This window comes from Chelonoidis abingdonii, chromosome 15 (assembly GCF_003597395.2).
Source record: "Chelonoidis abingdonii isolate Lonesome George chromosome 15, CheloAbing_2.0, whole genome shotgun sequence".
Taxonomy (NCBI): domain Eukaryota; kingdom Metazoa; phylum Chordata; order Testudines; family Testudinidae; genus Chelonoidis; species Chelonoidis abingdonii.
Window position 1 is genome coordinate 4,036,017 of NC_133783.1, and position 27,750 is coordinate 4,063,766.

General features: G+C 39.1%; 1 protein-coding gene across 17 annotated transcripts in view; it reads right to left on the reverse strand.

The window, feature by feature from the left end:
• Positions 1–27,750, reverse strand: part of KCNMA1 (potassium calcium-activated channel subfamily M alpha 1) — a 902,086-nt gene that overhangs the window by 117,512 nt on the left and 756,824 nt on the right. For 14 of the 17 annotated variants that reach the window (XM_075072755.1, XM_075072754.1, XM_075072751.1 and 11 more), the window contains one exon: positions 24,061–24,137. In XM_075072755.1, coding sequence (XP_074928856.1) covers positions 24,061–24,137 — 77 coding nt within the window. Of the gene's footprint in view, positions 1–13,611; positions 13,786–20,465; positions 20,475–24,060; positions 24,138–27,750 lie in introns of all 17 variants that reach the window. The other 3 variants (XM_075072762.1, XM_075072763.1, XM_075072764.1) reach the window with 2 other exon arrangements.

The window sequence follows — 27,750 nt, forward strand, 5'->3', positions numbered from 1 at the left end:
TAGAATGGATTATCATTTTCCTTTTGTTATTGCGGTTATGCAAGGAACTCAAACCTGTTTATTTGACTGGTCATGGGCACAAGTGGGACTATCTGGCCAAGTCATATCTCTTCAAAAGGAGCAGATTCAGGAAGGAAAGTTCATTAAAGATCTGTGTTACGTGGAACAGAGTTTGGTTTCATTAATCAAGTTGGGGTGAAAGTTTGGCCAAGAGCATCAGGAATTGAAGGAGACATATCTGGCTTCAAGACTAAACTTGGTAAATTTATGGAGGGGATGGTATGATAGGGTAGCCTAATTTTGGCAATGAATTCATCTTTGATCATTAGCAGGTAAATATGCCCAATGGTCGGTGATGGGATGTTAGATAGGATCGGATCTGAGTTACTACAGAGAATTCTTTCCTGGGTGCTGGCTGGTGAGTCTTGCCCACATGCTCAGGGTTAACTGATCGCCATATTTGGGGTCGGGAAAGAATTTTCCTCTGGGGCAGATTGGCAGAGGCCCTGGGGGGTTTTCACTTTCCTCTGCAGCATGGGGCATGGGTCACTTGCTGGAGGATTCTCTGCACTTTGAGGTCTTCAAACCACAATCTGAGGATTTCAATAGCTCAGACATAGGTGAGGGATTTGTTACAGGAGTGAGTGGGTGAGATTCTGTGGCCTGCATTGTGCAGGTCAGACTACATGATCATAACGGTCCCTTCTGATCTTAAAGTCTATGAGACAAGGTGGTAGTATGGCCAAGTGGAAAACAAGGCATTGAAAGAGCGGAAGAGGAAAGGGGCGGTGTGTGTGTGTGCGCGTGTGTGTGTAATTGTGGCAGGGCACAGGATTGCCATGGAAATGAATTAGTAGCTCAGGCTGTCTAGACAAATCCTAAGAGAACACTTCAGTTCTCAGTATTACAGCTGCTAGAAAAGGCTCATATGGTCTGTAAGCACTGAGAGTTAGATATCTGAGTATTCAAAATGAGAAACGCTCATTTTCAGAGCAGGCAGCATGAGATGAGGAAAAGAAGACTGACCAAACCAACACAACAGAAATCTATGAGATCTTTGGCCACACATAGGTCCTGATCTTGCTCCCACTGAAGTGAATGGGAATTTTGCTACTTATTTCAGTGGGATCAGGAGGCCAACAGGGTCAACAGGGAGAAGCAGTAGCTGTTTCCAACACAAAGAAAGGGACTATGCTAGCTTTAATGAGATTTGTGGATAGGGTTCCTCCCTAAAAGTAATCTATAGCAAGTGCAAAAGCCACAGGATGCCAATAGGTTTAGAGCGTTGCTGCCAGATGTTTTGAGAGTGAGATTCTGAAAGCATCCAGAAATCCAGCTCTGAAGAGACACTGACAGCTGTCAAGAAAGTCATCTTCCAAGAGCAAGTTGCTTGGAGTTTTTAGCTCTATGGTATTTATTTGCTCCTGTTAGAGGAGGTGGAAGAGGTTAGACCAAAGAATCATGTGCTGAAGACAGATAAAAGCTATTTTGTACACTTACAGACTTTATAATTCCTTGTGGGCAGAACCTTAAAGATATCAATATTCTCTGAGGGATGTGTGTGACCTTGGAGTATGCTGCGTAAGCCTAAAGGTTCTGGTTTTGCATTTCCTCAAGAAATGCCTAAGACTAGAGATGTATTGACTCAAAACCAGTTGCTGACCTATATGGGAGGAGGAGAGTGCGCTTGGCACAACTATGGGTGAGTGAACTGCAGTATGAAAAGGAATCAAGCCATCAATCAAAATAAGCTTTGGATCTTGATCTGGTCATAGAGATGGAAACACTAGAAATCCAGAATCCAAAGAGTGAACGTTTAATCTTCACCCCATTGGGAGAGAATGTGCTTGGGATTACAACTGGAAAAGTCATAACAGTACCCCCTAGCAAGACAAATCTGAAGGTGATATACCACTATAATGAGTGGAATGACTTGATATGCTGATTATCTACACTACAGGCAGGGATCCGCAACCATAGCAAAGGTGACAATTTATCGCCATGCTATCCGGACTAGAAATTGGTATGCTTCATCTCTTCAGTGATGGTTCTGCTGGACGGGAAAGCCAAAATACAGGGGGAGAAGAAGAGGGCAGTATGAGGTGGTGATAACTGGAAGCACTCGCGGAGTAAAAATAATTGAGAACCAAAGAAGATACTGTAATAAAGACTGTGTGGGGACTGGGGCGGGGGGGAGATCTTATGCAAGAATTAAAGTGATATCCTCTTAAGGAAAGCAGCAAATTTATGTTTAGCCCAGCTAAGGATTGCAGATGTATTTTGGATCAGGGACAGTAAATCATGGATGCACAGGACTGATAAATACATGCTGAAGGGGCCAGTGTCAGTTAGTCATAAGAATAATAATATTTCATCACACAGAATGTCACAGTGACAACAGGTAAAGAAATATGGAATCATATAAGACCAAGCAAATGCATTTTAGACCTTGGGCTTGATTCACCTTTGCCCTCCACCTTTTGTAGTCATGTACACCAGTTCAAAGCAGTGTAAGTGGTTTGCCACACAAAGTGCAGGGCAATGGTGAATTTCCAGGAAGGGTACTGTAGAGTGGATGTGATTAGACTATTCTATTCTCCGTAAATTTTTATATTGTGCTTATCAACTTTGTATCTGTCCCCAGAGAGAGATACTACTTAAGCTGAATGAGGGAGCCAGTAAGGCACATCCTGTTACCACAGCCAGGAGTACTATTACTAGAGTTGTGCAAAGTGTTTGTAATTAAACGCCTAAAATGTAAAGATTACATATTTCCAAAGAAACTTTTTCTTTGGCATGCAACTATCTGGAGCCAAATGGGCCCATTTTCAAGGACCAGTTTTTGATCAAAATCAGGCCTTTTTAAAAAGCAAAAATAGGTTCACGTTTGTGCAGAGTTGGCTTTTGCATCAAAAATCAAGCAAAAATTCATCTTTCAGTGCAACAATAACCAGTCAGTTTAAATAAAAAATAATTTGAAATTACATAATTACATTCTGTGTGAAATACTCAAAAACATCCTGCACCCAAAAACATAAAATCAAATAAAATGTGGATTTAGCACAAGTCTGCTATTTTCCGAATAGTGGAAACCTTGTTGATTCGCTCTCTCTTTACAGTCAAAGTGAGAAGACATTAAGTGCGGGGCCAGACAAAGATAGCACTTGATACCAAAGAGGCAATCTTTGGATTTTATAATACAGAAGGTATCACTGGCTTTTGGCTAGCAGATATTAAAGTAAATGTGTACACAATACTTAGATTCCTGTAAAACATTGTTAATAGTCAGTTCCTTGATTGTAAGCTTTTCAGGGCAGGGACTATACCTTCTTTTGTGCTTGTACAGAGGTCTTATTTGGAAAGTTTATAGTAGGACAAATTGATAGAATGGATACACCACTAATTCCACTAGCTTGTGTAAACTCCACAATTATTACAAGGCCCTTTGACGATTCTGGGAATTATTTCACACATTTCAAAATACTAACTGGACGTGGAAGCCAACAAAATACATCCTGTTCCACACTGATGTACACCTCGCCCCACCCTTCTGCCCTTTAAGGATGTAAGTTTAATCTTTGTATGCCAAATGAGAGCAATTGACACTTTTTACCACTTCATTAATATTCTCACCAGTTCACATCGAATGAGCCTGATCTTTCTCTCACTCACACATGGGAACATCAGAAATCATTCCAGTGGTATTATATCAGTGTCAATAAAAACAATTAGAGGAGAAATAAATTTACCAGTAACGTATAGGTTTGTGGGAGTGAATTTGAATGTTACTCCCAGATGGGAGGTCCCATCCCTTTTAATGTAGCAGTGCATTTTTTCTTTGCTAAAATAATCTTAGTTTTAATAGTCCGTGAGGATTTACTAGCTAGGCTGATACTTTACTTGATTTCTAAGTTGTGATTCACATGTCACAGCTACAATCATTATCAAAAATCTGAGGAAGATGTCTCCTCAAATACATACTATTCAAGGAAGAGGCTAATTATAAAAGGAACTGAAAGCAGAAATAAATGACAAATGCTAATCTGTTCTGTAAATGGTTTGCTAAAAACAGTGCAAAACCAATGATCTCATGGTATATTAACAGGATATAACGTTCATTTCTGGTTGCCATTGTTTCCTCTAGCAGCATAGCTACTGTAATGCAAAATGCCTCTCCATACTGTACCAACTATGTCAGACAACAAACATCACCACTGGAGTTTAGAGAATAAAGATAATGCTATATACACTGCAATGCAAATGGTGATACATTTAATACAAACAAAATATTTTGGACAAGAACAAACAAAGGAAATTGCATGGCAAAGCTCAGAAAAGCTATAAGGTTTTCTAAGCTTTCTGGTGGCAGTTCTTTCACAGGAAAGGTGGTCGGTATTTCAATTAGAGTTGAAAAAGGGACTAAAAACTACAGATAATTTTTTAACTATTTTCTTCAGAGATCTATACTTTTAATTCCAGTGGTGATATGTGTTTGACACAGTCAGTACGATATAAAGAGGCATTTTGCATTATCAATACTAAACACATTAGCAAATACATGCATGTTTGTTCATTATTCTGATCTGGATGGCTTCCCTTACAGTTCGTTATACTGAACCATATTGCATTCTGTACTGGATTTTGACCGTAATACATTGCACTTCAAGCACAATTTGGAAGACTCAAGGCCAAGAGATGTGTTTTCCTATATATTTGATTGAAAACATTCAGAATCTGTGCAAATAAATTATTCAAATCTTTCCTAAGAGTAGGAAAATACTCAACCAATGATAGCTGCATCATGTGAAAAAGTATTATAATATATTAGGAATGCAGTCATTCTAGATTAAGTGTTCAGCTGAATTTGGAGACAATTTGAAAGGAGGGCAAGATCACGCTATCAAGTGTCTCTGTGACCAGCATAAGGTTTTATGGAATAGTTTTCTACTGATCTTGGTCCAATATTAACCTAAGACCATGCCCAATCACATCACAACAAATTAGTTTCAGACACAAAATGGTAATCAAGTTGGGGGCCTATCCTGAAAGTGGAACTAAGAACTTCCCAGCACTGATGTGCTTCACAATCCTGCAGCTGTTTCTAAAAGCTTCCTCCCAAAGGCACATTTAGAACTAAATTAAATGCAACTTGGACTTAATTAACGTTATAAATGATAATGAATACAGTGTGGATTCATAAGAGACATTTACATTGTGTTGTAAAACTGATAAAAATTTAATAACTCTTTGTTAATAAGTTATGTCTCTTTAGACCCATAAAGCCTAAGGCATTCAACGCTCTAGTCTAGGGTCTAAGCTAGGTTCCTAATGCAGGTGGAACCAGGAGGCAGAAGACTGACTTGACATTTGCTCTAAGCCTGCTCTGGATCAAGCCTCCGCTTGTTCATAAGTACTTTATTTCATACAGTAAAGGTCAGAATTTGGGCTCAAGGCAGGGCTATGACAGAAATGCTCAAGTGGAAACCGAGCTGGCCCTGGCATCTGTCGCTTGAGATAGCTCAGAAGCAGGAGAGACGGAGAGCTAACTGGCTAGCATCTGTCCTACACCAAGGAGGTAACAGGAAGAATCTGCTGCCTGGTGGTAAGAAACTGTCAGGGTGAGTTTCATGACAACCAGCCACACTCAGGAAATAAAAATGCAAACATAATTTCCATGTCACCTTGCATAAGGTCCTCTGCTAAATTCACTCCACAGGATGCAGACAGCATCTTTCCTAGCTTGTCCCCATCAAGGCAAGCCCCTCACTAGTCACTTCCCTGTGACCCTGGTAAGAAACACTACCCACTGGAAAGGCCTAAAGGAATTAAAAAAGACTTCTTGGTCTCTTCTCCCTGCTCTCAACTCTTCAAAAAGGATTTGCTGCTAAACTTAGCAGTGCCTGAGTCCTGTGTTAAAGCTACTGTATGTATTTCTTTGCTGCACAGACATCATGAGTCAGGCAGAGCACCCTCACACCAGCCCACTGGTAAACACTGCACCACAAAACTCATTTGAAAAGGCATCTGTTTCATTATTCATATATTCTGGTCATGTAGAACAACTAGTCAGGTTGTCTTGCTTTTACTATTCTACTGGCTGACAAGGAACAGCTGGGTTGTTGTTTTTTTCTGCACCTGCATTTCTACGAATCACTATTAATCTATATCCTCATATTATCCTCAAATTAACGGAAAGCCAAATCATTTAGCATTGCTCAAGTTTAAATTAATATATGCACCTATAAAAAGGATTCATTTTACATCTTTATAAGACTCCAACACTGATTGTGTACTGGAAGTCAGATATTTGATAAACATGGTTTCAGCTTACTTTTTTGTATTGTAATTAGTCTAAAATAACATGTAATATTTAAACTATTGGTTAATATCCTTTACGCACAGATGGATGAGAGCAAGGTGTGGTGAGAAAGCTAAACTCTATGTTGCTAAACTTCAGAGACAGCGAGCACACTATATGATTTTAAACGTCTAATTCTTTTTTTATCTGAACATAAGCACCGTGTGCGCATGCGCGGACACACACACTGCACATAGTGTGCAAGCAACAAAGATCATACAGTCTGTATCCAGGATTGGTTCAGTGATGGAAAAACACGGCTAGACTGAGGGACCAGTGATAATTTTAATGTCAGCTAACCCACGAACTAGAAATGAATGCTCTAGGCCACACAAATGCTGAGCTTCTTGTACATGTGCATCAACAGACTCACTCACATGTACTCTTTCACATCCCTCTTTCAAACATGCACACATATGGACAGCAACCATTTGCTCGTAAAAGACGGACAAAAACTTCAGAGCAGCAGTGTCTTCTCCCTTTTGCATTCACTCTCTCTTATAAACAAATCCACACAATATAGAGTATACGGGGCTGGAATTATTTTCCTTTCTGTTTACTGATACTAAATAATTCTTTACAACCATTGCTGTTGTCTGAAAGCATTCACATTGCTCTGCCAAAACATTCGTAACCTTGATAAAGCAGGCCTTACACAATCACTTCATTCTGAGCACCATCCTGCTTTTACTTCCTACTTTAATTCTGGTATGACTTTTGTATTGAATATCTCCTATCTCCAACATTTCAGACTAAGTTGATTCAAGATTTTAGCTCCAGCTTTTGTTTTCAGTAGCCACTAAAATCTTGTGAATGAAGAGGGGCAGAAGATGGCAGACTGGCTGGTATGATTCTAAAGTCCAAAGCCTCATTATCATCACAGAGTTAGATACACTTTCAGGACCGGTATACCATTCCAAGCACTGGACCAGTGACCAGAAAGAAAATATTTCAATGTCTGCATGTACCTCTAGCTATATATTAGGAAGTTAGTGACGGAGGAAATATACTGAGGCAGTGGTGGAAGGATTGTTCAAAAGCAGTAAGTGCAAATGTCTAGCATGTGATAGAGGTGCAGACAACTAGGCTGAGAACTGGTTCAGAGAAATAATTGTTCCAACATTCAGCTCTGGAATGATGGTTAAAACTCTATCAGTCAGGGCAGCTTCACGCAGTACTGCATGACAGCCTACAAAAATATACAAATGGAGCTGGGGGGAAATCATCCCATCCTCCAAGAAAACCCTTAAGCATAAAACCAACAAGTAATTATGGGGGTCTTATTTGTCTGAAATATACATCTCATGGAAACTGGTTTTGTGGTTTGCAAGAACTCCAGGGGCCTGGGACTCATGCCCTGCCTCCGGCACCTACAAACTCAGGTGCCACAGTGAGGAGCATAGTATAAGAACCTACATAGAACAGAACAGCACTGGGACTTACATAGGTATTTTCCCTTTGTGTTATTTCTTTCCATTGTCTTGTTTTGCATACTCAAAAGGGCATTTAGGTGACATCAGCTTTGTTGACAGTAGCTTAGTCTGTGCATAGAGCTAATGAAAATAAATTGGTTTAGTTTATTATCCAGTAGCACTATAGATTACATTTAAGATGCTGTGCTGTATGGTGCCTTGATTTTTATTGCGGTGGACTTTTTACCATAACTATGTTATTTAAAATTGATTATTTCCCTGGTAAAACTGAATGCTTATTATAACTTATATAAGTATGTTTTAAAATTATTTCTAGGATTTTTGAAGAAGATGCATACGATCCCATAGAATTATCTAGGGGAAACCTCACACAAATTTTGGCCCTCAGTTACACAAGAATAGATCCAGAGTAACTATCAATTTCAATAGTAACTGAAGGAAACATTTGTCCCACTGGAGGAAGGAATAATTTTTTTTGGAAATAGCTTTATGTAAGTCAATTTCCTCCCCACAGAGTGATTCACTGGGTTACTTCACAAATGTTGGATATTTGTGACAAACACTGCATGATTTGTCTTCTCTCTGGGTTTGAATTAATAAGCTTTTATTGTGTCACTATGCCCTCATTTTAATTGTCCTTTTATATTAGTCTCATTAAAGGAATGTCAGGATAGAACAGGCTAACACTAACATTCTCCAACACAGAGAGGTTGGGTCATTTCATAAAACTGAGTTAGAAAAACATATCCATCTTATCATAATTACTTGCTTAACACCTAACAAGCGTATCCTGGGGGATCTAAATCAAATCCATCTTTCCTCCCTCAACAGATCCCATCATTTCCCCCCCTCAGCCTCTCCTTCCCCAATACATTGATGGCATACAGTCTGCTTTTTGTGCAATACAGAGAGGAGACAGCATGAGGAGAGAGAGGGTCACTGGGCCATGTGGAGGGGAAAGGTGTCTTTGGGGGTAACAATAATAATAATACTAGTATCCCCAACAGCACATGCACCTCTATCCCTTCTGTGGCTATAGTGAAGCTCACACAGCTGGGGCAGGAGTCTGGAGAATAGCATAGTATCCGGCATATTCCCCTTCAGAGCAGTGTAAGTTACATGAAATCTGGATCATAAGTTATGGCTGCCTTGAGCAGCACTAACTCCTCACACCATAGCTTTTCCATGATACAGAGGGGGTATACATTAGTGTCTAGCAAGGGAATCCATTGCCATTATGGAATGAAATAACCATGCTACTTCTGAGGCACACTCCATGTCACAGCAAGCACAAGCCAGCATGGCTCCCAGCCCCCCACAAGAGCAGGTATTTCTGTCCTTAGGCTGTTTCATGGGTGAAATGGCATCAGACTAGGAACTGTGGATTTTAGGCATCAAGTCCTGCCTTTTAACATGGAAAGCAGAGGATCTGGACCTCAGACAGCAGCCGCTCCCACGCAATGATATGTGCACTCATTTAGAACTCACTGAATCATTAACATTCCAAATAAGAGGAACATAAAACTACATCTCCTTCTTACTACCCAGAGTTTTTAATCTAACCAGTCAGTTAGGAACCTAGGGTTTCAAAGCTTAATCAGTTTGGTAAACCTAGGCAAAGACGTGCATCTTCTAACTATAACCCACTGGTCAATACATGTTAAGTGTTCCTCTTTATGCCTGATCCACAGATGATGTCAATCTGTTACAACCCCAGTTAAAGAGCCTGGCTCTTTAGTTCAAGCTGCCAAGACCCATGCTTTTCTCTGTCGGTCCCCAATCCAGGATGGTGGCCAAAGATTGCTGTGATTACACAAATATTTCTAAACATAGCCAGGTGCATGCTGAAGTGTATTTCCCGAGGAACAGAATTACATGAGTATCAAACCACTTCCATGAATGCCCTTCCTTGAGCACCTGCAAGCCTAGATACCATGGAGATGGGCATGGTAAAATAACCTACATAGATTAGCACAAAGCAGTAAACCTTTACTGTTAGACCATCAATTTCTGAGGAATATCAGTCATAATGTGATTTGGAGGTAGTGAGATGGTCCTTAAGTTAACCTGTTCCTCTTCCATTTAGGACTTTGTACATAGTAACTAATTCTGTAAACATCACCCAATAGTCTGTGGTGCAGTCTGTTAAGCACAGGTCTTTTGTGGTCTTGTTCCATCGAGAAAGTGGTTTCTTACTTCTGAATTAGCCCAGGTTTCCACATGCCACTCTTCACCTCAGTGTTGCTGCATCTCCAAAGCAAGATTTGGAACCAACACTGAATTGCTGTTTATTGTGTCTACCTACAAAATGCAGCTAAAACACAAAAAACAAAAAACTGCTGCTCACCTTATATCTCCCTACATTTGCAAAAAACACCTTTTTCCTTTTAGGTGGTTGCCACCAATGCCAAAAGAGATTTTAGTGTATTTATAGCTAATCAAAATGTGATTTTCATAAACTGAAAGTTCAGTAAAATTCAGTCTAATAAATAAACAGAGAAATAATCTCTTTCACTTACAGTGCAATATATACTGTAAATTCCACTTCCGCTACAGGGGCATACAATTAGCACACAAAACTCCTATGTACATGAATGAATAGGTAACTTGATATAGCCATAAGCTTCTACTTAGCACCAGATTCCTATAAACACGGTTAATTCTCATAACCATTATTCACCGTTTGAAGACACGACAGACAATGGTCTCTGATTTTATTTATCTTGAAAATGGAAAGCCTGCTTTTAAAAATAAAATATAAATAAAATAAAATAAAAATGAAAAACACATTAAGCAATCTTAGAAACACACCAGCTCAACAGGGGAACCATGACCAAAGCAAGCCCTGTAATAGTATAATGACCTTTAATGAGTGTCTTGGGAAACAATACAGTTCTAGCATAAAAGACAAAGGGCAAAACTCATCATGGCTTCACTGACACTAATTCAAAACGATTTTCTGAACAACTAAAGAATGTAAGAGATGTAATCTGATCTACCAACCTGACCTCACTTTGATTCCAGGCCCCTGCTGCTGCCATTTCTAATTGTCAAACACTCTAAATTTCACATCTGCTCATATTTAATGAAAAGCCGACTCTCACCACCATTCTTTGAGTTAACTAGCTCTGTCAAGATGGGCAGCATCTGACCCCTCTGCACAGCAAAGAAAACATGGTGATTTCTATTGAAGCTCTGCCAGTGGAACTGTGTGTGTGTGTGTATATATACACAAAAGAAAGGTCTATGCTGGTTTGTTAAAGGCTTGAATTGATATTGATTTTTCTTACTTATTATTAATGGTCAAAGGTGAGTGGTCTCACATGGGGAAGAATGAGATCTCTTGATCTGACGGAGTGACAACGGGGGGGAAAAGGCCGATGAAAGAGAGGATTCCAAAAATCCCTAAAGCTGTCAATATCCTTTAGATTTCAGAATGCAATGTGGGTCTAACATGTTTCCAAAAGTGGTGCTGTTGAGGGCAATGATATCATACACAGGATGTTTCTGGTTGAATAGGCAATGAAATCAAAACCAGGGTTTTTCCCCTCTACAGCCTTAAGTGAACTGGAAAGCTACACTAACTCTTCAAATTAGGTTTCTCTTTGCTTGCCAGATGATACTAATGGTAGAAATGTCACCCATTTGTAGGGGACGTATTCATTTAGTGCTGTCTGTTTGCTGTTAACAGCAGTGCCAGGACTCAACCACATAATCTCTTTGCACGAGGCTGCATTAATGTAAAAAATATTGTGTGCTGTGTTGCAGAGACTAAGAGATTATATAAGTAAATGCGTCTGCAGTAACTCTCGGTACTGGAAGATTCTCATTCACTGTTCTAAGCAAAGGGAAGTTAGTTTTACTGTACACAGTAGTGACACAGGGCTCAATAAAGAGTGCAACCTCTTAGTATACAGCAAAGGAATTACTAGTGGAAATTGTCATCCATTGAAGATGATGCATTAGAGATGACTAACTGGAAAAAAAAGTGAAGTTTTTTACCCACGAAAGCTTATGCCCAAATAAATCTGTTAGCCTTTAAGGTGCCACCGGACTTCTTGTTGTTTCTGTGGATACAGACTAACATAGCTACCCTGATACTTAGAAAAAGAAAGATACAACAGCTATGCTTCATACTCCTTATGGCAGTATGCAGAGTACATACAGGTCAAATTCCCCCAGTATGTGTATAAATAGCAGTGTATGACTCTAGCAGTGGGGAAAGGCTCCGGCAGGGAGCGGGGAGGCGATGGGGAAGGGGGAAAACAACCGGCAAGGGCTCCAGTAGTACCCCACTAACCAGAGCCTTTTCCTGCCACAGGGAGCTGCTGGAGCCTCTCTCTGCTGCATCTCCCATTCCCGGGCCTTTCACTGACATGTGTAGCTACACACTGCAATGTGGACATAGCCTCTGTTTCACTGTGGCATGTAGCCCACATATGGCTGACAGTGATGTGCAGTAGAGATGTATCCTCAGAGTGCTTATACCTACACACTGGTACACAGAGAGGGTTTGCATCACCAAGAAACCCCACTAAATAAAACTTCAAAAATGACAAGACTTTTAAGATTATGTGCCAAGAGTCTGTCTCTTTGGATCAATGGCTCACAGACCAAAATAGCTGGAGCCAAGGCATTCAGCAGGTGTGACTAAACACTGTATTTGTGTTGTATCAAAAAGCTACTGGATGCAACATCCACTAATCCCATTGTACTCAGCACTTGGTTGAGTTCCTGTGTGCCATGCCATACATATCAGGTGATTGCTCTTCCTGATTAAAACTATATCTTTCCTACCAGATCACTCTGATTTTGTCCATCCATTTGGACAGGGAGAAAGAAAACAATCCCTGCCTGAGACATAGTTTTGCCTGTTACGGATATTTGAACAGGGTGGCAGTTATTGTCATTAATAATCTTCCTCAACTGCTGACAAATCACTGAAGGAAAAGGTGTGCTCAGGATCCCAATAATGTAGTTAATAATCACTTGCATTGCTCCCCCCTCTTTGCTCTATGTCTTCAGAAGAGCATTTGTGGTTTGTTCATGATAGGTGCTAATCACTGTCACCTGCTAGAGGTGCATTTTTAAAGACTGACACGCTCCTCCTCTATTCAGGGGTACTTTGCAATGGACTACATGACGGGAGCTTGTGTCAAGGTAGACTCATTAAAGAGCAGCTTGTGATGAAATAGCTCTACACTGGGTACATCCATCTCTACTAAGCCTTCTGGGATGTCCATTTTGAATGAGGACTTCCTTCCTTACAGCAAATGAAGGGTTACAAAAGGCAAAGCTAATGGGAAAAAACCAAAAACCACCCCAACTTCAGCTACAAATTGTATTCTGTATTGGAGACTTCCACTGCCTACTTTATGCCATTCAACCACACTGCTATCACAACTGCCCACTGAATTTATAGATTTTTTTTAACCAGTTTGTAGTCACAGATTTAGACACAGACTCCCTGCCCCCAACCATTAATAAGGCATTTACTTTACAGTGTAATCAATGACAATTTATACTGTATGCATGAAATATAAACAAAAACATCACCAAGCTGCACTATTAAGGTCCCACATGCTACCGCAAAGACGCACTATTTAAGAAGCACATTAAGCAAATTAATGAATAAATTAAATGTTGGTATTAAAAAACCCCAAACCACATCATACATAAATATAGAGCTATATTAAAACTAATTCTGAAAAAAAGCATCAGCCCAGTAAAACTCACAGAACTACAATGTACGACACAAGACAGGGATGATACCACAGACACCACAGACATGAAACAGCATGTGTTGGTGTTAAAACTTACAGGCACGTAAACTGGTGGAGCAATCATTAACAGAGACAGAAGAAAGTGGGAAGGCTCTCTCAAGGGTGTCCATGTTACTATGTACACTGCCTGACATGCAAGAGCAGTCACGCTCAGAGCGTCCGCAATCAAAACAACATGCCAGTTTCATTCTCTTGTAGATGGACATCTTGGCTATAACCATATGTTGGATGGGAGGAGAGGAAGAGCAGCAGGTTAATGGCAAGGTTATATATATATAACAAGGCAGCTGGAAGGTAACTTAAGGGATTTAATACAGGCCTTAGTTTATGTTTAACAGTCTTGACCCAGGGAAAAAATGCAATATGATTATTGATAACAGTTTGGCTGCACATGAAAAGTAGGGAAAAGATAAATGACTCTTTATATTCTCCCTAAGTCTTATAGGGTGACCACAGACATAGGGAAGAATTGCTAATTACAATCAGATTTTTGGATTAAAAAAGAACAAAAGTAAAAACAGAAAATCCTAAGAACATTTTTTTCCCCTGGCACAATTAACACTGCTGGGCCAAAAAGAGAGAGAAAAATTTAAAGATGTTAATCAATCATATAATTTGGACCTATATTGCTTGTGGCAAACATCAAAGTTATTTTTAAAAAAACAGACAGAGAACAAACAGTGCTTGAGAAGTTTCTTCACTGCATTAAATTACATGTTATTGGAGAGTTACAAGACGTCTTCACAAAACTTCCTGAAAGATTTAGTGACTTTACATTATGCCTTCAGGAACTGAAATTGACTCTCGACAGAATACCAAAATTTGTTCACATGAGAGATTCAGCTAATAATGGCAAATATGCTTGACATTGAAGTCAATTCACAAATAAGGCATCATCAAAAACACACAGAACATTGGTCCATTGGAACATGCTGAACCAATCATCGGCATATTTTCTGCTCCAAGTGGAAATGTGATTGAACATCACAACTGTCTTCAGATGTCAATCCAGAAAGCAAATAAATAAATGCTTACTTTTAGAAACCAACTCAAAAAGATGTGCTAGCATCAGCAAAATCCATTTGTATCTTTTAAGCAATGAACCCAAAAGAGTGATACTATCTTCAATGTGTATTTGCTATAAATGTAACACATTTAATTTAAAAATTACTCGAAAGTATCATTGCCCAATTTTATCTTATTCACAATTTTAATCTGAAGATGAAAATAAATGCCACTTGAAAATAGTTTCAGATGTTGCACTGAACCATCATTGTTGGTAATGCCTTAGCATGAACTGGCTTAGTTATACTGCCACTTAAACAGAACATTGAGAGTCAAAAGCAAAACCTTCAAATATAAAAGTAGCCAAAAAGGTAAAGTTTCTTTGGCCTGCAGCTTCCATTAGGAAGTCTTTTTTATGTGACAATGGTGGTGTTATTTAAATTATTTCCCCTCAGTTTTGCCATTTTTGAATGCTACAGTCACCAGGAAAGAGGGATTTATCTCTCTCAAATGGGTCAAGTCCTGTTCTAAGACCTTTGTGACTTGCCATACAGTATATTTGTCAAGCAAGGGTAACGTTATGATTGTGGAAAACAGGCATTGAGGGAGATGAATGAGTGAGATCTCTTCAGCAGTGACTCCATTCCTCTAAAATGTTAATTGCATTTCTAGTGGTATGTTCTTTTAGCATCTTAGTCAAGTTATCTTGCAGCTGTTCAGAAAGTCATCATGCAGCATCGGGCCCGTTCAGTGCATGGTACATCATTCCTCAGAGCCTGGCTTTTAGTATACAGGATTCCACTGCAGCTTTTGATGCATACAAATTTAGACAACACAGAAAATTCAAAACAGCATTTGGTTCATCCCTGTTTCCCTCTCCTAATTCTCCCCAGCATGTACTTTTAAAACTAAAAGTTGGGGACAAAGTAGGTGAGACATTTGCTCAAAAACTGATTAGATGTTTCCATTACACTTCTTTTTATTTTATTATTTTATTTTTCACTCTAACAACATGTGGAGTTCCATAGAGAAAAGATAAAGGGTACTTGCCAGAAACTAATACTAGGTGCGGGAAAAAGAAAGACTCGTTTTGAGTTTAAAATACAGCTGTTTTGAAGGATTTTTTCTAATCAAATGCTGTAGCGAAACAGTATCTGAAAATTCTGTAATATTATGTTGTTGGTTAGTAACAGTCCCTGGTTTTCAGTTACTTATAGCCATATTTTGTCAACAGAAAATAATAAACTATGACACATTTATTAAAATAAAAAAAAATCATTGTTAAGGGCAGGGAAGGATGGGAAGGAAAACTTTTGGAACCATTTTAATCAGACTTAAACCAATGATGTGGACAAATTAAATCCTTCTATTCAATAAGGGAAAGTTTGTCAGGTACATCTTAAACCCACACCTTTCAGGGACTGTTTTTAACTATTATTATTGGTTGTTCTGGAGACCATGCATCATTTTTTTGATATTTCACGTTGTTAACATGCAAGAAACAGGCTTTAACCTGGCAAAAAATGTAACAAAAAAGGCTTGCTATAAGGGTTTAAACCAGTATATAAGCAATCACATATTAAAGCAATACATTTTGTAAAGAAAACATGCTGTAACTCTTCATTCCTGTTACACAGTCATTTTACATTCATACCAAATACAATATTGAAATAAATTTAAATTAAAACATGGAATATTAGTAAGGATGATTAGTGAGAAGATCAAAGACAAGACAGAAATGATTAAAGATGGTTCAGCCACACACATACTGTTTCCTGTTAATCCTCCATAAATATTAATAAAAAATGGTAATCAGCAGGGGATAAGGGGCTCTTTTTGTACAGCCTTTTGGATGGATGCTAAATTCATATGATACCTGTAGCAGCTGCATAAAAATCCAATCATTCTCTACCATACCCTTGTAGAAATGATCAGGATGCAGAATGGAACTGTTATTTGCAGTTCTGGTGAAAATAAAAACAGAATATAGAACAACTTAATTTCCTATTTTAGATTCTTGAAAAACAAATGGATAGAAGGGAATGGCAGCTCCCTCTTCTTGGCATACCCTCCCACCCCCAAAACAAAGCAAAACCAAACCAAACCCAGAGGGTGTTCCTATGTATCTGAATTCAAGCCAGTGAAATTCGGTTTCTTCTAATTAATCAAAATGTAGCTATTCCACTGACACAAACTATTTGATAAGAGCAGGAAACTAAGGCAAGATTTTTAAGCTATTTGGAAAAAACATTTCCAAAACTATCAACATTTTAGACTTCAGATCTCAGGTTTCATTTATTTTATAATTTTAAAATTGGCACAAATGTTTTTGTAGCAGTTTTTAAAACAGACCGACATGCTTCATTTTTACTTTAGAGGAAAAAGCTGAGTGTCTAGCGCTCTGGCAACACCTCATTTGCTGATCACAAGTCTCCCAAGCCCTGTCAAAACGTCTAGAAGAAAGTACCTAGGATTATCTGAGTGAGGTGTCATTTAAAATTCACAAAGAGTAATGGGGAATATTTCCAGCCACAAAAGAAAGCAAGGGAAATTGCCAATTGTTCTGTAAATAAGTTGTCAAATAACAGTTCCTTGTCTAGAGCAAGCAGGACAAAGCACCCCTTCTTCACTGCTGATTGCTTTTTTTTGTTTGTATGTTTTATGTTACCATATAGTCTTCCTGATCTCATTGCTCCACCCATCACTAACAGTAGCTTTACTCATGGACTGCAACGGTAACAAAAAGTAGATCTATGAGGACATCTAGTGGATCTCTATCAAACAACAGCTGGTTAAGTAGAATGGGGACTGGAGGTCACTTGATTGGCAGTGAGTAAAAAGCACCCAACTACCATTAAGAATTGAAATGGATATGATGTCATTTCAATTTATCAAGTTCTCATGATCCACAGCAAGTAAAATGACAACAAAGGGGAAGTTTACAAATAAATTATGGTATGAAGCAACTAGCAGCATTAAAGGAAGACCATATTCATTTGATTGCCTTTTGGCGACGCTGGTTAACCTCATCAGTCTAAAAAATTGAAAGGGCTTCCCACAGCACAATTTCGGTTTTCTTAAAAATACAGCAGCATGTCAAACTGGTGACAATTGATTTTCTCTTTACACAACAGGCAAAGCTAGCTCTCCGTCGTTTCACTGTGTTCCAGGGCAATTTCAAGACCACCAAATGCAGCCTGCAAGCTATTTTGCAAGTTTTGCAAATTTCTGACTTTAAGTGATGTCAGTCATAGGCAATTTGTTAGCTGTTTCCTGAAATTCACAGGGTGTTCTTGTTCTTCAGCCAAAACCGCAGGAGCAGCAGGTGAAGTGAGTGGACAATCTGCACATTCTACTGTATTTCAGTAACTTTAGAAAAGACTTGCATGTTTTGAATTAATGATGTTTTTATAGACCAACTCATTTTTATTTTCAGACATCTTCATGACCCTTCCTTCCTTCCTTAGATTTCAGGGGACACTCAGCCAATGTGTTCTTAATACTTCCTCCATTCATTTCTACGGGGGCTGAAACTACTAGAAGAACTAAGGCAAACTTGCGTATTTATTTTTTTTAAAAAATCTTGCTTGAATCTTCTCTTTCAGCTCGAGGTGAATTATACTCAGAAAAGTGGCTATGTAAAAATGGATTCTTTAATATCTCTGTGGCTTTGGTCTTCCAAGCCGGACTCAGCCCAGCCCTCTTTTTCTTGGAACAATTTTGTGTCTGTGAATAATTATGCCTCGTATGAATTGTGGGCAGCAATATTAGTAGTTAGAAGGCAATCAAACTAATTTGCAATTGCAAAAATGAAGGATCATATTGTACCTTTTGCATCATTATCTATATAGTTATCTAAGTTCTGACTGAAGAATCTTTATTAGTGGTGGTGATGATGTACACTACAGAAAGAACACAGATTGAATCTTAGATCCTATATGGCTTGTGCAGAGTGCAAAGAAAGAAAAACAGTCTTATCTTGTAAAATAAGGACAAATTTGATATGGAAATAACTAAGAAATGATAAACAAAACCCCCATTTTGTCATTTTTACAGTCTCACTCTTCTGATTATAATCTCACTTTTAAACCTATTTATTTTTGCCTTAATAGTCCTGATACTGCTAATTGATCTCTACTGGACCAAAGATTTTTATAGTAGGAACTGTATATTTGCTTTCAAATCCTGAAGGACAGTTACTGAGGACAGGAACTGAAATTAAAAACAAAACAGAGACTGGGGAACCCAGGCAGGCCTATCAGATCACTGCCTTTAGCTGACACCAGGGCAAGACCCTGAGGATGCTGGGTTAGGTCCCAGAGTTACTAATGTCAGCAATAAAATCCTCATTTGGAGTACTAAATTTCTGGGTCTTAATCATTGAAGCAGTATGCATGTAAAAATCACTTATAAATCTATGTCCAAGAGCAAGGTGGAAGGTTTTATCTGTCTGAACTGTAAATAGTTAATATGTAAATGGTCAATTCTGCCATCACTAATGGTCTCAAATAGACAGGTTGGTGAACTTGGCTACTGAGCTAGTTAGTGCTTTCAACTGTGTTGTTCAGCACCTTATGTGGAGTGGTACATTCCCATTCCCTCAATGTACCTCCCAACAATAAATGGCATTGCAGCATTTGGATATGCTGATGGCCTAACACTGTGATGTTATTCCCAGAAGTACTGCCTTTCCTGGATTCTTTAGGTCCTTGTGTTCCTATGTGACTGTGTAGCACCTAGCACAAGAAGGCCAGAAGGTTTTGCTACCTTAAAACAAATTAACAAGAGTAACATTTGGGGGAATGGTAACAAAAAAAAAAAAAGGACTGGAGTAGCCACGGTTAAAATGAGTGGTTAGTGGGCTCTCTGTGGCACGTTACACCCTTGAGCTATCTGATCCTGGTCCCTGAAACTGCTGGGGAACAATTTAGTCATACTGAGAAGCTCTGAATAATCCTGTAAGTATGGTAGCAATACCCCACCCCTCCCCAATGTATTTTCTTTGGAGTGCCTGTACATCGAATCAGTGCAAATGTAAACTGCTCTCCACCTCCCAAATGCTATATTTATTTTAACTACCAGGACCATGTGTGCACTAAGAAATGGTCGATGACTGAGGGTCTCCATAGATACTGTAGAATTAACAATGCTACGGCTCAGATTCAGACGGAGTGGTCTATAAAGTTCATACTGGGTCTGTAATAAGCTTCAAAGTTATGCTACTGAAAGCATAATTGGGCCATACACATGTATCATTAATTTTACAGCAATGGAAATTTCATAGACTGGGGGAAAATAAGTACCACTGTAGAGTCACTTGTCTCCAGTTAAGGATAGGTTTAGGTTTATGCATCAGAAGTTGATCACACAATTAATTCATTGCATGGCTTTTTTTTTTTTGGTGCTGGAGGTGGAAGGAAGGGACAGTGGGGAATTGCTGTATGCCCTTTCTGTCATGAAATGAAGCTGAGCAGCAGAGGATACAAGCCCAAAACCTTGAATACAAGCTCAACAATGAATTCCACTTAACCAGGCAAACAGTGCTATAGTGGTAATTACTCCAGCCTAAATGGCATCGCTAAAAAGTAATGAGAAGTCCGAAGTCATTTAAAGGAAATGCCATTGTCAAGGCTTCAAAAATAAGATTGGGAAGAAAATGGGGAGGAAAGAGGGAGGTGGAGGAAACTGCTGTATTTTCTTCAACGTCGCCCTGATCCGTGTGAGTGTAAAGGATGAGAAAGGTGGGGGTATGACGTCACTGCTACATGCAACATAAATATTAAAGAAAAGAACCAAACTACTAAACAAAACAACAAAAAAAACTCTCGGCTAGAGAAAGACAGGTTGGACCGCACTCTGGGCTACAGGGAACCCGTTTTTACTCACAATAGATCACTATCAGTGTGCAGTTAAAATATAGTAGGGACCGAGTTCCAAGGCAGCAAGAGGAAAAATAAATCAAAAATTTGTCAATTTTCACATGTTACAACACATTCCTTTAAAAACATCAAAGTACACACGATCTGTCCTTCCGGGGTTCAACCCCCACCCTTTGCAGCAAAGAAGTGGCTGGAAAAAATGTATAGAGAATTAGACAAGAGTTGTAATACAGAATGAAAGAAACAGAAAGTGTGAATCATCCAGGTTAGAGATTTCATCCCAGCGTGGCTGCATTTAATATATACGTATACACATTTGGCCCTTTGCTGAAAAAATACAATGAAATTAAATAAGAAAGAAATTGAAAACATAAGGTAAATATACCACAAAATTATCAATGGTTTGTGAACAGAATTTCTATATTTCTCTCTGGACAATGTATGTGAACATTTACAGATTATTCAGGCAGTAAGGAGAGGAGGGAGAAGGATGGATGGCTGAAAACTGTGAAAGGAAGGCATAGTTACTTTAATTATCCCCAGCCTCTTGGAGATGCATAGTTCTTACTTGAATTATTAATACTATGCCTAACAGGTTTGGACAAATGGCTATGTAGGTCAGGCTCACTTATAGACCCTGACAATACCACAGTTAATATTCAGACAATATCTAAAGGGACATGAAACCTCAGATGCATTATTAAAGAACATGGCTTTCAACTGTCCCAGGAAGCTGCATGTAATTAATGCCATAATAATTAAGATTTCCATGTAAAGAAGACATTCTTTCACATTTCATTCACCTGTACACGCTGATAGTTTTATCTTCATCCCTTCATTTCATTTTGTATGTCATCTGCAATCCACTGTCTCTAATTTTGATTATGTTGCTCATTAATTAAAAAAAAATATACATCTGAACTGTTCACAATCTCATTGTAAATTAAGTTGACGGCCAAGCCCCACAATTTAGATGGAAATGTTTTGTTGTAATTTCTGCTTTGTTTTAGCTAGATTGTGTTTTTAAGACAAACAACTTGGGCACTGTATATGTGGAGATGATGGCTAAGATATTGGAAACTGACTAGTGATTTTGAGGGCCAAAGTTATGACACCTTGGAGGGACTTGATTTGCAGACAGTACTGAGCATCTGCCCTCTAAAAATCAGACCTTTTTAAGGTGTCTCAAAGTTGGGCATCCAAAAATCGATTGACCACAAATCACTCGTTACCTTTGAAAATCTTGGTTTATATCATTCAGTGATTGACAGGACTTTAAAAACAAAGCTACTGAATTATTGTTAATAGTTATGAACATGCGGCTGTTTAAGCTGTTATCATCTGTTCTGAAAAGTGTGTGTGCGCGTGAGAGAGAGAGAGAGAGAGAAACCAAACAAAGAAAATATTCTGAGTACATATTAGACTTTGCCATCATTGTCTTTTTTCCCTTCACCTGACTCGGAAGATTACCCCCTTGGTGTTCAGTGCTCAGTGTGGTGGCTCTGACAGGCAACTTCTTCAGCCTCACTAACTCCATCATTTCATTCCACATCTGTCCAACACCCTTTAATGCATTAGACTGATGTGTGTGACTATGTCATTTGGAGCATTTCCTAGTGCTACATGCAGAGGCTGTCATTCTAGCCATGACATGGCCTTACTGCTGTTTTATACTGTGTTGGTTGGTCTATTTCCAAAGAGTTTTCTTCTCCCTGGCTTCCCAAAATTGAACATTTTATTCCGTTTTATGCTTCTGCCCTTTATATTGTAGTTGCTTGTTCATATGGCGCAATATATTTGAGTTAAATGTAGCCCATCTATGTAGGTCTTGAATCCAAATGATACCAAGTCTCTTGGAGAATTTGATAGAAGCCTGCACACATGAGCACAGCGTGGTATTACAGGTATGAAAGGTGGGACGGGGGGAAATAAAAATACATAAAGGGCAGGGAGGCAACAACAGCTCCCCTGTGTTGGTTAGTTCCCTAGTGTTTTGGGAAATCTTGGGGAAAAATTAGCTTTGTGAGTTGCAGGAACCCACAGGTAGTTTTCACTTGCCTGACCAGAACGTACTCAGCAGTTTCACTGACCTTGGCAGCAGTTCCAGAGTCACATTCTCACATGGAGAAGCTGTTCTTAAACAGTTTTTTTCAATATGTCAGGCAAATGCATGTGTTCCTTCCACATCAGGCATGCATATCTTTTATTTCCACGAACTTTGCATTCACTGTGACTATTGTGGCTCCAATTCTCCATTAAAGTCTCAGCTCTTCTGCCTCTATTATGCTACCTTAAGGAAACAATGTAGAAACCTTGTTCTCCTTGATCATGTCTTTTTTTTGGGAGAGAAGAGGAAGGCTGTCCTTAAGGACTCTAGTAGTATTGTTTTTCTCTACAGAGAATTTCATTTTCTGGTATGGTTTGAGCAGAAATACCCTTTTCCTGGTGTGTGTGTAGGTGCAAGTTTAGCCCTTTCTTCCAAATGCCAAGACTGTAGTGAGACAACAGCAATCAGCAGGCCACAGTGTTTTGGGAATCATAAAAGGAGCAGGAGCAGAAGCATGGGCAGACTCTGCTGAGACAGTCCTACCCACCTTTCTTGTGACTCTAAACAAGGTCATGCGCTTTTTAATGGCAGAATATCATCTAAACCATGTAAAGTGTACACAAGATATTCAAATATCCATTAAGAGAAGGAATCCCCATGCCTACATCTGAAATCTATACAGCAAGTATTTCATTGGTCAAATCTACTGTGTGGGCATTTGGTTTGGGTAACCTGATTGCAGAAAGTCCACCAAAACTAAAGAGCCAGATATATTCCTGCATAAATATAAAGAAAAAAGAAAACCAGGTCTCCACTCCAATGTTCTGCTCTCCCTGCACTCACAAGTCTCCTGCTGACCTCAATCACAGTTCTATTAACCTGTGTAAAGCAGGTGATAAACACTGAAGTCTGCTGAACACCTCTGAAAGCAGAATTGTGTCCTATTTAAAGGGATCAGTCCAGCATTTCTTCTGCGCACAGAACTCCCATCGACTTTTGGACTTCCTCTGCAGAATGACAACAGGATGGAGCCTATGGGACTCATCATAATATTTTATTACAGCATTGTTACATAGATCAGTGTTGTTTCTTAGCTTACTTTACATGTTACATTATATTATACAAGGCCCAAATTCTACCCTTAAGCTTCACGGAAGCCCATTGCAAGTAATGGGTTTTTACAGGGTGCAAGTCAGGGCAGAATTTGGCCCCATGTGGATAACTTTGTTCATCTACTCAGACTCAAAATGTCCCACTAATAAATGCCGTGGGCACAGATTCATCTTGATTTAATTATCTGAACTTTGTTAACTTTGGACACAAACAGGCATTTTAATGAAGCTGCAGGTGTGAGTGAGTGGTGTAAAATTTAGTTTTAAAAATATTCACATCAGAATTACAAACGACATTTAACTGCATTGCCATGTATTTATTTCCTACTCTTTCTGCACCACTGTGTAAAACACATAAATGCATTTAAAGAGATTCCTTAAGGCTGAGCAGTTCCTGAAGGGGGTGGGGGGAGAAAAAGGGAGGGAGAAGAAATATTACTTACGCCGTTTGCAGCCACATTTTTTTATCCTTTTGGGATCTGTGATGTCATCATGACAGGCCTTGCAGTAAAAATATGCCCTGCAGAGACAGAATGGAAAAACTGACACATTTCTTAATCCACACAAATGAAATTAGTCCCACATTTCCTCCTGCTACATTGCCAAATTAATGAAACATGCCAGCACTAATTTCCTTTAATCTTTGGAAAGGTTTAGACATTTAAAGGAGGAAATGTTTGCTGCAAGACCATTAATTTCAAACACAAGACTATGATTCAAGTTAGTGCTTCTTTTAATAAACTTTCATTTGAAAAATAATTAGGAGAAGGGTTGATAAATATGACACAGTGGATCAGATCATTTGCCTTTCATCTTTGAAAGCAGCATCCAATGAGGCTCATCATCAAGGCACATATGAAATAAGTTCATTTTTCTTAACCTGAAAGTCATGAATTCAGAGCCATGTGAATTCTGAGGACAGCTAAGGTTTTAAGGCCAAGTTTGCAGTCTAGCCTCCACTGGACCTCCATACTGGTGATTTCAATGTCATTGTGACCTAAGCTGTGGTCAATAATATCATGCATGCTATTATTTGCACCTGTAAAAATGGAAGCCAGTGTCTGAAAATCAGGTTCTTAAAAAGCAGTGAACAAACATGGAGACTACTGTCCTCTTGGTTCAGACTTCTTTTTGTTTGCCATCAGGGTTCAATTAGAGAAGAATGATACTAGTGTTGACTGCATTATAAACCCTCAGCAAAAATCCCTAAGCAAACAAAACTATGTAATTCACAAGATGACCAATCTAACTCTCTGTCTCTTTAGGCTTTTACACATTGCCTGTTACTGTGTATCAAAGAGCAGATTGCTAGGTGAAGTATGCAGAATGTAGGGTAAGTGAGGAAGGATAAGTGTGCAATAACACTTTACATATCATTAAAATAAAATTATGTTTTAACAAACAAACGTACATCAAACTGCCCACAGGAGATTTCACAAGCCCGTCAAATCAGTATGTCACACACTAGTGCTGTGACACATGTATATTTCAGGAAGATCACACAGCTAGCCTCTAACTGAGCCAATCTGGGCTGCTATAATATACACATATTTTTGCTGGCATGACAACTGGGCCATACCACACTTCAACATCTGCCAAATTTCCCCGATTGCCTGTCTCCTCTGACGCAGACTCCTCTCTACAAATTCAGGCAGATGGAAATGAGGGGTGACTTGAGGTCACACCACAGGTCTTGCAGATAATACTGCTCGTGCACTTGAGGTTGCCTGAAGGTTCCAGAAATAGGAGAAGCCATGGGAACAGAAGAACCTACAGTCTTTGGGTACTGGAAAGAAAAATAAGCAACAAAAATACACAGGTACACGGATGAATATAGTCTTGGTTCCAGTGTAAATGAAAGGGCTATTAATTCATTTAGACAAAAATATCCAGGGTTTATGAATGTTTCACATTGCGCAGGGATGTTATAGAAAGGGTGAGGGCACAGGGAGCATGGTACTTTCCTGATGTAAGGAAAAACATAATCCATCTTCCAGATCCCAGAAGCACAAGTAAAGAGGGAGTGACTAGCACTATGTGCAGCGGTGACAAGGCCTGCAGAGTTATTTCTGGGTGTTTTTCTGTGCTCCATCACAGGGCATTACCTAAAGGAGGGTGTTATGATCCTCTCTGTACAAAATGAGGAACTGAAGCCTAGAGAAATCAAGGGACTTGTCCAAGGTCAAAGAACCAGTCTGTCACATATGTCCAAGCTCTCAGGCTTGTGATTTAACTGCCAGACTACGTGGAGTGAATGGATATTTTCCAGGTATGACCTATGGGTGGTGTTTTTAATTAGGAATGGAGAACCTGACAATATCTAAAGATGTGGTTCAGATATCAGCCTCAATATTTGGTTACTTCTCTGTAGACCATCCAAACCACTTGTGTCCACTCTGCCAGATCCCAACGCAGAACGAGGGCCCTAGTATATACTATGCATGATACTCTCTGGGCATGTCTGCACTTCAATCTGAGGTGTGACTGATGTTTGGATAGACATATCCGCATGAGATGGCTAAAAACAGCAACACAGATACAGAGGGGCATGAGCTTCAGCAGGGGCTGTATAAGCATGCCAAGGACCCATGTCGCTAGACTGCACTGAAGCCCACCACACCTATGTGCTAGCATGAGGAAAGCTATCTTAGGTATGTCTACCCATGCTCCGATCACACTGTAGATTGCAGTGCAGGCATACCCTAGGTGCAAGACCAAGCGTAAGTGACTCAGATGCTTTTAAAAAAGAAATTACCATATTGATAAAAGAATTAAAACAAATGGATTTCCATAATGCATAACAAGTTGATAAAGAATGATAAAGATAAAGTTGATAAATGTAAGTGGATAAAGAATGATAAAGACACCACTCATATTGTATCTATGACACATTATTAGCACTCAACCTTTTATATACAGCTATTCTCTTCAATAAATCCTTAACATAAAGGTGTGTAATATGTACCTATTATTTAAAAAAAATAAAAAAATAATAGTTTTAGCAATATACAGAATTACTCTATTACAAATTATGGTGCATAAACAGTGTTAAATATGTATTGCAATATGGTATAGTTCTAACCTAAAAGACTTGCCAGCAACTCTTAAAGCATATAACACATAAACAAAAACATTTAATTTGAGCTACAAATATATAACATATGTTTACTTTTGTTTTATTGTACTTAGGTTTTTTACTTTCCTAGAATCTTTTTTATTGCCATTCAGATTGCATGAAAGCATCCATCACTTGTTTGAAAACAAAGGCAGAGAATTCACGGAGGGGGATTCAGTTTCTCTCAATTTCGGAACATTTTTTCTGACTGATTCATCAAGTTACAAAAATTGGCAATTTTCATAAATGGCTATGTTAGCTGAAGCACATCTGATAAAAATCTGCTTTGTACAGAATGGCTAGGGAATATGGGAAGAGAGGCAGCAACCTTGCATACTTCTGGCCAAAGGCTTCTGGAAAGGGCAAGTCAGAGCTTCTGCTTGACTTGCTGTTGTCATGGATGGAAATTGATATACAAGTGCTGAGTAAATTTACTCTAAATATATCTTCACTATTCAATTTCTGTCATTTCAAAAAGGCCATGCCAGGTTTCTCCTTGTGCGGTCTCCATTAACTTCATGGAACTGGATGGCTAAAACACTTCGTAAATACACAGATTAGTGACTTGGTGCTACCGTATGAATAGCCTTGTGCACATGGAAAAGGAAAGAGGCAAGAGAAAGAACAAGAACTACCTGCTGGGCTCACAGGCTGCTTGAGGCTAGTGCCCACTGTAATAGCTTTCACAAAGGCAGTGCTGGAGGTGGGAAAGGGCAGGGGCGAGCTGTACAGGGGCAGCTGCCTCCTGTGTCTCCCTTCTTGCCAGAAATTGCCCATCAGCACCCTGCCTGTGTTTCCACCTCTTCAGGACCCTTTAAGAACTCCTCCAGTTCAAAAAGTTCAAACAATCCCCAAAAGGAGTCTTACTTATTTAGACTTCTAGCTACACACAGGCTGCAGCCCCAGTCCATCGCTCACCCAGCAGGCCAAAATAACACTAAGTCTTTTAAAAATAGAACAACTCATACTTGTCTTTATCCCAATGTCAGCTTGGCACAGCCCCTTGCTCCCAAAGGGT